Raw genomic sequence first — 14,715 nt, 5'->3', positions numbered from 1 at the left:
GGCTGCGGCTCGAGAGGATTAGGATATATTTCTTTGAAAAGATCCTTAAGGTAAGCCTACATCGAGTCAAAGTGCATAAGGGCCTGGAATTTGCCAAAGAACGCATACTCAGAGGAAGGTCTAGGCAGATGGGTGAGTAGAGGCCGCTCCGGAGGGGCATACCCCCAGGATTGTAAAGAGGCTGGTTGCCAGGATGGCCCTCTTCCAACTGGATCCACATAAACTAAAGGAGCGGACGCAGGGGGCAGCAATACTGTGTGGCAGGGGAAACTGTACACATCAATCAATTGGAGGGCGGAAAGTATTCCTATTGTCCTCATTCAGTGGAAAATGCTGCTCGGCCCCAAAAATAGGCCCCTATGCCCCAGCTGTTGAGAACGTTGGAATGAAAGAGCTTGTCAAAATGGCCACCTCAGACTGCATGGGTTGAACCGCCGTTTTGTCACTGCCTGAGGTGATCTGCATCAAGGTTTCACTGAGGCCATTGTCACAACAGGGATTTCAGGGGCTTTTAAAAAAAAAAATCTATTTTAGCCTTGTGACAGGGAACCTCGGCAGAGCCAGCACTAGCAGATCTGGAGCGCTTTTGAGCCCCATTGGATTCTGTAGAAGAATTAGCCCTCGGTGAGGGAACATCGGCAGGGCGGGTACTTGAAGACTTGGGGCCTTTGCCCACCTTTGCCCCCTGCGAAGGATCGGTATGATCACAAGATTGTCAGTGGGATGGCTTAGGGTTACACCCCGTAGCTAGAGCCCCTGAATGAGGCTCCTTGATCTTGCTGGTATCAATTATAGCACCTATTCAGGGATACTCCGGGATAACCCCGGGACTTTTAGTGACTATACAGGAAACCTCAATGAACTGGCCAAAATGACCACACTTAAAAGCCTGAATGCGTGATTTGGGCAAATTTCAACCGTTCAAAAATTGAGCGGCCGAAAAGTGCAACCAAATCACACATTTGGTGCTGGGGGCTGCGGGGTTGTGCCCCGCACCCTTGCTCAGTATATTGTGAGCAGGGGATGCGGGGGAATCCCCCCCCGCAGTCATACCAAAAAGGAAAAAAAAAAAAAGAAAAAAAAGGACCCTGGGCCGCTGGTCAGGCCTCGCAGGGACACAAAGTAAGTAAGGGTGTGGGGGTGTGGTTGGGTGCCAAGTTGTAAATATTTAGGGGAGAAAATACAGAAGATTATTTCAGAAAAATAATCTTCGGTCTTTTCGGCCTCGAAAATTTGGATCGCAGGCTTTCAACCCAGATCCAACCTCAAGTCTATGCTCGGTACGCTAAGTTCCAGACTTGGAAACCTCAGGAATAACCACGGTCAAAACCGTACCAGAAGAGTTGGGCTTAGCCTTAGTCCCCAGATGGGGAACCTCGGATGAATATCTGGTCCAAACAGCTCCTTGACAGGGGGACTGGGAGAAAACTCTAGAATCCAGGTTAGATCCCTTTCAGGACACCTCTGGGAAAACCCTAGTACCAGAGCCACTTGGGCTCCTCCCAGAACCAGAAGACCCTGGGAATGAGTCCCCTGGCCGGGGTGCCCTAAACCCTAAAAAGAAAGAGTTTGCAGACACTTCCTTTTTTTGTCAAACTGCTGTAAATGTTGAGGAGGTAGCCGTTGGAACACATCCCACCTGACGATCCTATGCTGGAGTGCCCGAACGGTGACAGAGTCGCAGTGCCCAAGCACTCCAGACAGAGAGAATGGGGATCCAACCTCACAAAACACTGTTTGAACGAAGAACACGACACAAATCTCAGATGCTCTGGCATAGACGTAGAAAGGAACACTGTGAAACTGGAGCAGGAAGATGAAGGACAAGGGAACAAAAACAGAATATTCCCTACGATGCAAGTGCGTCAGTCTTCGACCACGCAAAGAAAAGGACTGAAGGGTGATGCGCGGGGTGGAGCTGAGGAAGGCGGGCTACAATCACGTGTGGTGGTCCAGTGTAAAAATAAAAGGACAAAACTTTTTTTCGATTCTTCAAAAGTGCTCCGGTCCCTTTGGAATGTCCCAAAAGTATAGAGGAAAGGGGACAGGACGCAAGAGTAATAGGCCTTCCTTCAGTCATATTTCCCTGTACAATCATTTAGGTTATATCTTGGGTCTTTATGTATTTATCGAGCAATTTGAGTCGTTTATCAGCCTTTCACCTATGCAAATACAATTACAGTAATTTAACTTTAAAAGGCAAAATATAGTCTGCCATATACCTCACAATTGTCTATAACGTTCCCCCATAAAACAGAGTGCATCAGGTAGCAGCCCATAGCCTAAGGAGCTCGATGGGAACAGGGTCTCACTCACTGAATCCTTTGGGAAACAATTCAGCAGTTTGATTTCTATGGACAATACAGGAATGCTGGTTACAGAGTAGGTGTATGAAAGTTGTGTAACATTCCTTTGAACTCAACATTTACACATTTGGCATGACATTACTTCCTGCTAATTTGATAGCTAAGGGATGAAGTTGGGATGCTAAAGGAAGTAAAGGGAGAAGGAACCATCATTGGAGCACCCATCTCACCCAACTACCCATTACAGATACCTCTGCTACCCCATACATTAACACCTGGATGCGTCCCCTATGTACAGTGTGCAGTTGCTTGCCAGCTAGTTTAGCACTTCATAAATCCCATGTGTGCATGGACAAGTGAGGTAGAGGAGGAAGGCGATTGAGTAAAATTGTAAGAGGAGGAAGAAGAATGCCCCTTGCATTAAAACTTGGACAAAGCAATTCAAGGAGATAGCTAGATTGGAATGCCTCAATAATAGGAAAGTCAAAAAGTTGTCTTAATCCATCAACCCATTCCTAAAACCATGTGACTAACCGTACCACCCTCACCAAAGGTACATGCCTGTCCACGATTAGCCTGTGCAGCAATGTCACCAAATGACTAGAAAATGCACTCTATGTTAAAATGGTCTGCTATTTCAGCCAGGCATGAATCGAAAGATTATTCCATGGAGGAGAACAAAAATGATCCAATTACGGGGCTGGACAAACTGGAAGTCCATTCTATCAAAAAGCAACACCATGAAGTTCTTTCTTTACCTGACACTGGCGGCGTACAACAATGCAAGGATGGGCCAGGACATTTTCTGTAAACAAACTTAAAAAAAAAAAAGATTTAGAAATTGCAAACGAAACAAGTAGAAAAAAAATTACAAAGTGCGTTTTTAAATATATGCAAACTAGCACTAGGAATCACGCTTATGTAATATTGACAGTGAGCCGAAATAGTTTTAGGGAGACACTTTTTCTAGTGTCGGTGCACAACACACAATTCTCATAGAACCTCTGCATATTTGTCCACAGATCCGAAGTATTTTTATGAAAGGACAGAACATTTATAAACTGAGCGGTAGAGAAGATTAGCAATTACATTTTACAACAATAAATGACAGCCAAATATATAAAAACATGCCCCAAGTTTGTATTCAGGTTCAAAATCCAAGGGCGTCACGGGTCTCAAACCCACAAGAGTTTACGGACATTTGAACAATTTTTCAGCAGTAGAAATTATGAGTTGTATGCCATTGTTTTCCCAAGATTCCATCTACACAACAGACTAATCAGTTTGTATTGTATAATTAACTTTTGTGCATGTACTTCTACTATTATCAGAGGAGTAAAAAAGAAAAGAAACAATGAAACGTTTGCATTAGTGTAACCGTGTACACACCCTATTAATGTTTTTATGTAGTTTAATGTAGGGTTTTGTAAAGCATAAACCAGGCCCTAATATATGGCGAGTATTGTACATAAGTGGATGCACTGGGTAGGCATACAAGGGAGGATTCACGATTACAAAAATGCACATAGGAAAAATCTATTCAACAAATCGTGAGTGAGGCATATTTATAGAACAAAATACGTAGGGGGGGACATGAAAGGAAAATGACTAATTATACGCGTGCATGCATGCTTTACCGGAGACCGAGCTAAAGGCCCAAAGAAGCAAGGGCTTTTAAGGAAGTCTCATAGTTACTGCCCATAAAAGTCTGCATGAAAGATGAAAAATGGCAGCCAAAGTACACTGGTCATTCTTAATAAAAAAATAAACTTAGAATAAACTTGTTTTACAGGTCGATGGACGCATCATTAAAACAAAGGATAAAAAGAGGCAATGTAATGTAGAGCAGTCATGGTTCGCCCGTGGTCAACCGCATCTGTTGTTGTTGATCCGGACCTTCATTATTAGAGGACAAGACATTGGCAAACTGGGTGAAGGTCCATTCCCAGAGTGTCCTAATTTAGAAGTAGAGCCAAGCCTGCTTCTTAACAGACTTTGTGGATGACAGACCCATTTTCCACATGGCCATGTCCAGCAGTTCCATACATGGCGGTCTTGGTTTTCAAACTACGCACCAGTATTCTTCCCATGGCTCCAAGTAGTAGAACTCAACACACTTTGGGTTCTTCTTCCACAGATTTGTCATGCTCGAAAAGGGATACAGTCCTACGTGCCTAATGAAGCATCAGGATGCAGTTCTATATTTATTTGCCAGATTCGTACAGTGTTTTGCTCTCAAAAAGGAGGAAGAAGCCAGCTACTCTCCCATTGGCAGAACAGAGAAAACATGGTTTAGTAGGATGAAAAGTGGGGGAAACTACCGAAAGTGAGTCGATGCTCTGGTAAATGAAGATGACCATACTGGAAGGGACTAGTTTCTTACCTGTAACTCCACTTCTCCAGCGTTGGTATCTTTCATGGATTCACATGCTTGGAATATTCCCGGTCGTCAGGCCGGGAACCCTCGGTATATTTATTAAGACATTTTCCATTGGAAAAAATTCGACACTTCTGTGTCCCATCTACGTCATTTTGGGCCGCTTACGCATGACCCAAAAGGTCGTACAGTCTAAATAGCCCCACCCCCACGGCTCCCTTCAGATTTTAACCCCCAAAGTGGTCGGGTCATATCACATATGCATTCAGGGGAGGCCAGCGGGCCCATGTGAATCCATGGAAGATACCAACGCTGGAGAAATGGAGTTACAGGTAAGAAACTACTCCCTTCTCCAGCATTGGATCTTTCATGGATTCACATGCTTAGAATAGATTATATAGCAGTACTCCTAATATGGAGGTGTGCAATGCAAACCAATATTTCAAGAGCCGCACATGCAGTTAGCACTACAAAACCCCAATCATGGTACATTGACAGGAGGATACACCCCTCTGTGGGGCTTACCTTACTGAAACAGGTGTCGCAGGACTGCTTGCCCCATCTGTATATCCACTGCATACTGTTGCTCGAGGCTACAATGGCGAGTAAATGTATGCAGCACCGACCAGGATGCCGCTTGACAGATGTCCACCAGTGGGATTCCGGACCACAATGCCGTTGATGACTAGGTGGATCTTGATGAGTGGGCCTCTGGAGGTCTTTCCAGAGGCTTCCCTGCTTTAGAGTGGCAGAAGCCGATAGTCGACGACACCCAGCAGGCTAGTCCTTGTTTGGAGATCGGTTTTCCCTTTACCGGAGGCCCATAAACCACAAACAATTGTCTCGTACGCCTAAAGCCTCGAATACGACTGAGATAAAACTTCAAAGCTCTTTTGACATCCAAGGTATGGAGAGCCTTTTCCGCAAAAGAAGAGGCCACTGCGAAGAATGTTGGTAGCACAATCGAAGAATGCTTGTGGAATGCAGTTGGAACTTTTGGTATGAAATGAGGGTTGGTTGCTAACACCACTTTGTCCTTGAGAAAACCAAGTATGGGGGGATCACCAATGCCTGCAACTCCGGCAGTCTTCTTGCTGACGTAATAGCTACTAAAAAAGCCATTTTCCACGACACAAATTTTAAGGATGACGACAGGCTCAAAAGGAGCCTTCATTAGTCCTGCCAGTACCAGATTGAGACTCCAATTAGGAGGGAACATTTTGGCTGGAGGGAAGGTCCGAAATAAGCCTCTCAGGAAATGCTTAACCAGTCAATCGCTAAAGAACGGAGTTGAATGCCTTTTACGAGTAAATCTTGAAATGTCTGCCAAATGAACTTTTATGGAGGAGAACGATAATCCTCTTTTCGGTAAGTGTAGCAAATATGGAAGAACTTGTTCCGACGCGATGTTTAGTGGGTCCACCCCCGGTTGGTCCCTGCACCACACGCAGAATCTTTTCCACTTACATGCATACGAAGTATTCGTGGACAGAGCCCGTGCTGCCTCTAACATTCGGCGGCAATCCGAGGAAATGTTCAGGGACCCAAACTCAGAGAAGTCAGGAGCCAGGCTGTCAGGCTGAGGAAGCCTGGGTCGTGATGCCAAACTGCTCCCTTGTCTTGAGATAGAAGGTTCAGAATCTTCTGGAACCTCACTGGCTCCGTTATCAACAGCTGGAGAAGGTCAGAAAACCACGACCGTCTCACCCAGTAAGGAGCGACTAGAATCACATGACATGGGTATCTTTTAACCCACTGGAGGGTCCGTCGAATGAGCAGAAACGGAGGGAACGCATATGCGAACCTGCCCGTCCACGGGACGGAGAATGCCTCCCCCAGCGAACCGGGTTGTGGCCATCTGCTTGCGTAATGTTCGCACTTCTTGTTCTCTCGGGTTGCGAAAAGGTCCAGGGGAGGATGACCCCACTTCTTGAAGATGTTCGCCAGTTGTTGATCGTTCAACTCCCACTCGTGCAGTTGATTCATCGCTCTGCTGAGAGAGTCTGCTTGTACATTGCTCACCCCTGGCAGATGGTAAGCCATTATGCTCATTTCCTGCTCGAGGGCCCAACACCATATCTCTTGAGCTTCGCTCGAGAGCGTTCTGGAACGAGTGCCCTCTTGCTTCCTGAGGTAGAACACTGTTGTGTTGTCCGTTAATATCCTTATGACTGATCCTCGTATTTGTGGTAAAAATGATTTCAGAGCCCAACGTACTGCCCTTAACTCCAGCACATTGATGTGAAGCATCAACTCTTTTGGGGACGGGACCATTGGCCTTGAACCTGTAGGGATACCAGATGGGCTCCCCATCCTGTCTGCGATGCATTCGTTACCACCGTCAACTGAAAATCCGCTTCCTGCAGGGGCATCCCTCTCGTTAGATTGTCTGAGAGCTGCTACCACTGAAGCGCTTGTAGGACGTCGTCGTTTATGTTCAACTTGTCGGACCACAATCTGCGACTTTGAGACCATCGGTCTGCCAGAAACTCTGTTATTGGTCTCATGAAGTGACGACAATTGTTCACTAACGGGATACACAACGCCATGGCCCCTGGCCCCTAGCAGTGACATGTATTTCCTGACTGACACTCTGGTGCCAGCCTTCCACTCTTTCGCCTTTTGCTTGAGCTTGAGCTTTTGAACTCTTTCCATACGCGGTTTCACTAGACCTGAATGAGTTTGGAATTCCGCATGGTGGCTTCTAGGCTCGCTTGTGCCACTCAAGGCGCCGAGCCCCTTACCAGCCAATCGTCCAGGTAAGGGTAAACATGATGACCTTTCCTTCGCAGCAAAGCTGCCACTGGAGCCAAGCATTTTGTGAACGTCCTGGGAGACGCTTTTAGTCCACATGGAAGCACTTTGAATTGGTAATGACTGACCGACTACGAACCTTAGAAACTTTGTGTCGTCGACTCGTGGGTATGTGGAAATATGCGTCCTGCAGGTCTAACGACGCCAGAAAACCCCCCGGCTGTATAGACAGATAAACTCCTGACAGACTGGCAGGTTCGCATATGCGTTCCCTCCAAAGAGTTGATGCTTCACATCAATGTGCTGGAGTTATAGACAGATAACCTCCTGAAGTGTGAGCATTTTGAACTTCAGGCGTTGCAGAGTCTTGTTGAGGGCCCGAAGGTCAGGAATGGGTCTCCACTTGCCGTTGGGATTTTTGACCACGAAGTAACGGGAGTAAACTCCCAGACCTCTCTCGGCCTCCGGAACAAATTCTATGGCCCCTTTTTGCAGCATAAGCTCCACTTCCTGTTGTAATATGTGAAGATGTGGTTGCCCCAAATACACAGGTGGAATATGAGATGGTACCTTCTTGAACTGCAAAGAGTGGCCTAGTTTTACAGTGTCCAACACCAAACGGTCCGATGTTATCCTTTCCCACTCGAAGCGACGGGACACTCTGCATCCCAGGACGTCCGGAAACTCGTCATTGTTGGGACTTCAACTGTTTGCCTTTGGTGGACGAAGATTGTCCTCCCCTTCTCCTAGAGGCCTGGAAGTCTCGGCTTCTTCGCGTCACTTGGACAGCTTGTCTGTAACCTTGGGAGGAATTTGATGACCTGTTCATACTCCGATCACTTGATCCGCAAATCGGGAATTCCCCGACACTCTGCGGAAGGGGTGAAAGGACCGAAATGCTCTACCACTTTGTAGGGCTCCGAGCGATCTTGCCGTGTCCGAATCTTCCTTCATGCCCTTAAGGGCTTCGTCCACTTTCTCCCCGAAGAACTGCTCACCCTCACATGACATATCGAGCACCTTATATTGGACCTCCGGTCTGAAGTTCGTACATTTCAGCCAGGCTTGTCTTCTCAAAACCACTCCGTTATTTATTTGTTTGAAACCGGATTTGGCCAAGTCCACAGCGATATTGATCGAGTGGTTCGATGCCTCCTTCCCCCTCACGAACCAGTAACATAGCTGTTTTTCTGTGCTCCTCAGGCAGGTGTTCCAGGATGGGGGCCAAACGATGCCACATCTCACGGTCGTATCTTGTCACGATAGCCAGCGAGTTTGCTGCTTTTACCGTCGTTGCTCCCACCAACAAGACCTTTTAACCAAAAGCATCCTGCCTTCTAGCCTCACTGTCCGGGGGTGTTGTACATTTATGCTGAGATCTGGCTTTTCTGGCAGCCGCTGCAGACACTACCGATTCCAGGGAGGGCTGTGCGGTTAAACATTTCGGAGTGGAATCCGAAGCTTTGAACTTCTTTTCCAACCTGCCCTTGATTGCAGGTTCCGAAAATGGATGGCGCATGGTTCGCAGGCCTTCCTGCCAGACGTGGTCCAGAATGAGGAACGAGAAGACCAACTTCCTTCTCTTCCCCATATGGTCAAATAAGAAGCATTCCTTCTTCTCTTCCTCTGGGGTCAGACCAAATTCAACACAGGCTTTGGCCATCATCGCGTGAAAGGAGCCGATGTCATATGACTGTGATGGCTGAGCCGGGCTTCTAGGAGCTTCTACCTTGGCCTCGGATTCCCATGTCGGATCTCTCGAAGGGGATGACGAAATGTCAGAAAAAGAGTCTCTAGGCCCTTGGTCTGACTCCGAATCTTGCAACTACCCTTCTTCCCGGTGTGAGCGGGGGAGGTCCTTGCTAACTGGACGGGAGGCCGGCAACCCGGTCGTTGACATTGACCGTGGAGCGGGACCTGGTTTGTCGTCGGCGGGTGTTGCCGGTACCGCTGGAGGTGTACCTATGGGGGGTAACCTTGCATCTAATTGGCTCAATAAAGACTGCAGCGTGGTCAACACATGTAAGGATAACACCGACTGAGGATTATGTAATGACGATGTAACAGGGACACTTTGCATTCCCGAGACCGTCGACGAGCCAACACCTTGCAAGCCCAAATCCGTTGGACAAACGATTTGTTTGTGTTCTTCCTCCATAGACGATATTGAGAACACTGCATCCTGCTGCAATATGGTATCTGGCAAAACCGCATTGTACACTGCTGGCTGCCACACTTCTGATGGATTCATCGTCGACGATGATCTCGAAGCCCCTTCAAACGTCGCCGCTGGGGTCGACTAAGCCACTGCAGGTATTGCCTGCGCCGGTGGTAATGAACCCGTCGACGATGGGATTCCCGTGGACGCCACTGGTGGCCGTGACGCAGCCTCTTTAGGCGATCCCGCCTGTTTTGAGCTAGACTTATGCTTCGTCGAGTCTCTAGTCGAGGAATACCTGTGATGGTCCCCTGAAGAGGAGGTCTTTATGGGATCTCTTCTATCCTTTTTTGACGAAGAGGAAGATTTTCCTTGTTTGTGGTCTTCTCCACGACCCTGTTTCGATGACGAAGAGGATTCTTTCGCCGGATGTTTTTTCTAGCGAGGGATGTTTCTCTGTAGAATGTGGCTTCTTCGCCGGAGGCTCTGCAGATACAGAGCGGTGATGAACTAACAGAGATTTAGTCCTCAATGCCAAACTGTGTGCAGATCCTACCTCCGATGAAGGGTACTGTCCTCCCCCTTCATTCAGCAACGTCACCAGACGCCTATTACGATCTTTCAGGGTTTTCTGTGAGAATCCCTTACAAATCTCACAGCTGCCCGCCGAATGATGCGGATGAAGAAAATACAGACAATCCATGTGCCCATCTCCTTCATAGACTTTCTTCAGTCCGCACGTGGCACACGGCCGGAATAACGCCTTCCCAGACATTGGGAAAGAAAGACAAAGCTCAACCTTGTAAGAAGTAAAAACACGAGGTGCTCCCGCTTCTTTGGAGACGGTTGAAATCTGAAGGGAGCCGCGGGGGTGGGGCTATTTAACTGTATGTCCTATTGGGTCATGCGTAAGCGGCCCAAAACGACATAGATAGGACACAGAAATGTTGATTTTTTTCCAATGGAAAACATCTTAAAAAGTATACCGAGGGTTCCCGGCCTGACAGGGAATATTCTAAGCATGTGATTCCATGAAAGATACAATGCTGGAGAAATGGGTAGACCTTTAGAGCCGGGGTCAACGTTTCAAAATGTAAGCTAATAACCAGCCATACAAAAATGGCTCCCCACCTCAATTCTATACATAGACAAAGCACACAGTTTTTTTTACTCACTGTGATGCTGCAAATGCATTGGAGGGACACAGCCTCCTAGTCCTTGTCCTTTACTCCCTTATGTGTGTGCTGTGTTATATTCTGCACATCAGTCCACTTGGGACCCCTTGCAGTGCAGCTCATTCTCTTTTTGGTCATGGTGAACAGAGGCCCTTGAGATACCCTTATGGCACGCATGGGTGGTGGGGGGGAGGGGAGGCAACTACCCTGTACCGCTAGTGTATGTTTTGGGGCACCTATGTTGCCCACAGAGCAGGGTACGAGCTGGTGGCAGCTTCATGCTGATTTGATAGGAGCTTTGAGTAACATCCATTTTGGGATACCCAGGCCCTGCCAGAGGAATCAGTGAATTCCTGATAGAAGGAAAAATGGCCCCTGGGGCCTCTTGGTTTCTATGGCCAGTTATCTTGTTTTCCCAAAGTCCTCGGAAGCCCCGACTATGTTCCTTCCCCCGATTGGCTGTTGGGTGGAAGAAACTGCTCTCCTGAACATCCGTGAAGACCTGCCCTCCCATCTTGACTCTAACACCCCTTGCATTCTCATCTTGCTTGATCTCTCTTCTGGCTTTGACACTGTCAACCATGCCATCCTGCTCAACCGTCTCTGTGATAACCTGGGTAATCACTGGTCAGGCTCTGGCGTGGCCGACTTCTTACCTCTCCGACCGACCCTCCCAGGTCCAACTTGGGTCCTTCATCTCCAGTATCTTTTTCTCTACCTGTGGTGTCCCCCAGGGATCTAACCTCTCTCCCTGGCTGTTCAACCAATACCTTGCACTCTATGCCCGCCGTATCGCCGCTCTCTGCCCCAACTTTCAGTGCTATGCGGATGATACCCAGCTAATTTTCAGGCTACCCTCGGCCTCCTCCTCTCCTTCCCTCATCTCGGACTGTGTCTGCCATCCAGGAGTGGTGTGCCGCCAATGACCTCTGCCTTAATGCCAGTAAGACTGAGATTCTACTCATCGGCACACCCACTCCCTCCTTCCCTGCAGCTCTCTGGCCGGCCTCTCTTGGCCCTCTTCCTGCTCCCACCTGCATGGCTAAAAACATCAGTGTCATCTTCGACTCCACACTCTCCTTCTCTCCTCACATCCGTGACGTCTCTAAGAAGTCACACTACCAGCTGCACCTCCTCAGAGGTATTCATCCTTTGCTCTCCTTTCCCCAGAAGCTCACTGTCTGCAGAGCCCTGGTTCTCTCTAGACTGGACTATTGTAACAGCCTCCATCTAAATCTGCCTGCCTCTACTCTCCGCCCTCTGCAACTTATCCAGAACAAGACTGCGAAACTTGTCCTTGGCCTCAAGCCCATGGATCGTATCTCTCCAGGACTGAAATCTCTGCACTGGCTCCCAATGGCTGCGAGGATTAAGTTCAAAACCCTCTGCATTGTCCACAAGGCCTTCTGGGGCCTGGGGCCGCAATACCTTCAACTCTCTTCCTAAAGATCTTCCTTTTCGAGCTCTTGGCTCATCCGCCTCCAACTCCCTCAGGGTCAGTCGCTTCTCCAAGCAACGAGTTGGTGGTAGATCTCCCTCTTCGGCAGGGGCCTCCCTCTGGAACAGCCTTCCTGCCTCCCTGAAACTTGAGGAGAACCATCTCCGGTTCCGGAAGCACCTCAAAACCTTCCTCTTTGTTTCTGCTTTCTCTCCTGCTGAATTCCTGACAGAAACTGCACTGGTTACCTGGCCACCCTTTCTGATCTCGGGCCCAGGCCCGACAGTTGCCCACCTGCACTGCCTCCCTGGCAACCCCTGCACCTGGCGACTGTTTTATGTATCCCTACCGTCCCCCTACTAGCACTTATGTTTGCACTTACCTTGCCCTTGCCACCAGCTCACCGTTTACTTATCTTATTTATTATACTATCCTGTGTACTGCACTTCACCCTCTCCCTTCCCCCACGCACTTTCCTTTTCCCCCTTCCCATGCACTTGCGCGATCTGAATGACACCTGGCCTAGTAGGATCGTTGTCCGTCTTCCCTTTGTTCCCCCTCCCTTGCCTTGTCGTGCGATAGGCGCGTTATTAATGCCATATCATATCCTAACCATATATGGTATTGTGGGGAATTCCTGGCCAGACTGGCTGGAACCTTCCCAGTGACTATGTTGTGGGTACAACCTTGAGGTGGGACCTGTGTGAATAGAGTGTGTGGCCCATATGCATTCCATGTTATGGGTGTCTGGTTTGTGTGTGACACAATGAATGAGGTGTGGTGTGCTGAAAGGCTGGGTGCTTGCCCCAATCCACATTCCTTGTTCTGGATGTCTGGGTGGAAGTGAATACCCTGAAAGCCTGTGAGCTCGATTGGCTGCCTACCTGCATGAATGCCCTTCTGTGCGATTGGCTGACTGAGCCTGCTCAGCCAGAGTGAATGAGGGACAGATGTGTATATCTGGGGACCTCTCACTTAACAATTTGTTCAGAAGCTGAAGTTGAAACTTGAAGCTCATCCTTGAAGCCCAGCTGGAAAAAGAATTGCTGCTGCATTTCCTTTGACAAAATATAAAAGCTGTCAAGGACTGATCCGAGAAAGGACCTGGCTAGGAGACCTCTCCCTGAGCTACAAAGGAACATCGTGCACCAATTGCTATTCTTCATCGAAGCACCCTGGAAGCCAGTTCTATGAGTCTGATGTCCAGAGAAGGGGTCCGCCGAGAATCTTGAAGCGAATCGTAGGGACATCGAAGTCCATTGCTGTGGACCAGGGTTCAGAAGATTTCTGTGACAGCTGGAAGCCAGTGAAGACATGTCGCCCAGAAGCAGGGATACCTTGACACCGTGCTGCTTGACGACCGAAGCTGCGAAAGCTCCACTTTTGCCTAAGAACATTTGAACAAGGTCTCCCTTGCCGTCCACCACTTTGTCCCGCCAGAGAAATTCCAGGTTGCCGGCCACCAAGGACAGTCCGACGGTCGTTTTCTCACCACCCAAAGCTGTCAAAGATGTCCTGAGGACACTGACTGAGTGAAGGTCTGAGGTACAGCCGCCTAAGCTATCCCGAGGTACGTGCTACGGCACTGACAGGTCAGAGGACCACCGAAGCAACTCTCGACACCTGACGCTTGCTGCCAGGCCTGAATCCATCACCAAGTCTTCTTTGCGGCACTGAACACTTTGCATCGAGGTGTACTGCATGCCTCATCTTCCCATGGCTTCCGCGATCAATGGTCTAAGAGCACAGCAATGGTCGAAGCTGCACAGCGACACCAATGTTCCACTTTTCGTCGAGGATCTCATCACCTTGTGGCTCCTGCTTTAAAGGGAGTCCACCTTGAGGGCATCATCGACGAACCGTCGAAGAAACTCTTCCACAAAAGGTACATTAGGGAGGTTGAACTTTTTGAATAGGAAACAAGACGGGTTAAACATTTATGAACTGGGCTTGTTAATACTTTATTACAGGTTGCCCAGGTGGGGAGATCCAATTGTGTCGTAATAGCTAAAGAAAGCATTCTGCCATTGTTTAAACCTAACCTACCTTCCTTCCTATAATCTGTGTTGATAAACGTTATTGCATAATTTGTTTGCTCGCTAATAACTGTCAGCAGTTGATGCATTTTAAAAAGGTTCTAAAGCCAAGTGTGGTACCACATAGACATTGTATATATTTGCAATTAGAATTACCAGTGTACAATGTGCGTTATTAAGTGAGTATATATCTTGAACCATATTTGTATATAAAGAACTGTGTTAGCACATGACAGTGTGTGGCCATTCCTTTGTGGGGGCTTGGGGACTCACTGTTCTTAAGAACCAGCCTGCATCACCTCCTGAGAGCTTAAGCCTTGGTTGCTGGTCCGTTGCTACCACATAGAACCTTGGCTGGGGTGATCTGTGCCCCTGATCTGCCATATAGAGGGCAGAAGTTCAGATACCACCCCCTCTAGTCTTTACATTCATCAATATTCAAATATCACTAGTGGTGAGGGCACATTTTGG

The 14,715-nt window shown here is 48.2% G+C and overlaps 1 protein-coding gene across 1 annotated transcript in view; it reads right to left on the bottom strand.

Annotated features, from left to right (window-relative positions):
- SLC25A46 (solute carrier family 25 member 46) overlaps positions 1-14,715 on the bottom strand; it is a 410,387-nt gene that overhangs the window by 288,066 nt on the left and 107,606 nt on the right. Inside the window, exon 3 of the mRNA XM_069625486.1 lies at positions 3,065-3,122. Coding sequence (XP_069481587.1) covers positions 3,065-3,122 — 58 coding nt within the window. The remainder of the gene's footprint in view (positions 1-3,064; positions 3,123-14,715) is intronic.

Source organism: Ambystoma mexicanum, chromosome 6p, assembly GCF_040938575.1.
Source record: "Ambystoma mexicanum isolate Mex_15411 chromosome 6p, UKY_AmexF1_1, whole genome shotgun sequence".
NCBI lineage: Eukaryota > Metazoa > Chordata > Amphibia > Caudata > Ambystomatidae > Ambystoma > Ambystoma mexicanum.
The sequence above is the reverse complement of the archived record's forward strand: the minus strand, read 5'-3'. Positions and strand labels throughout refer to the sequence as shown.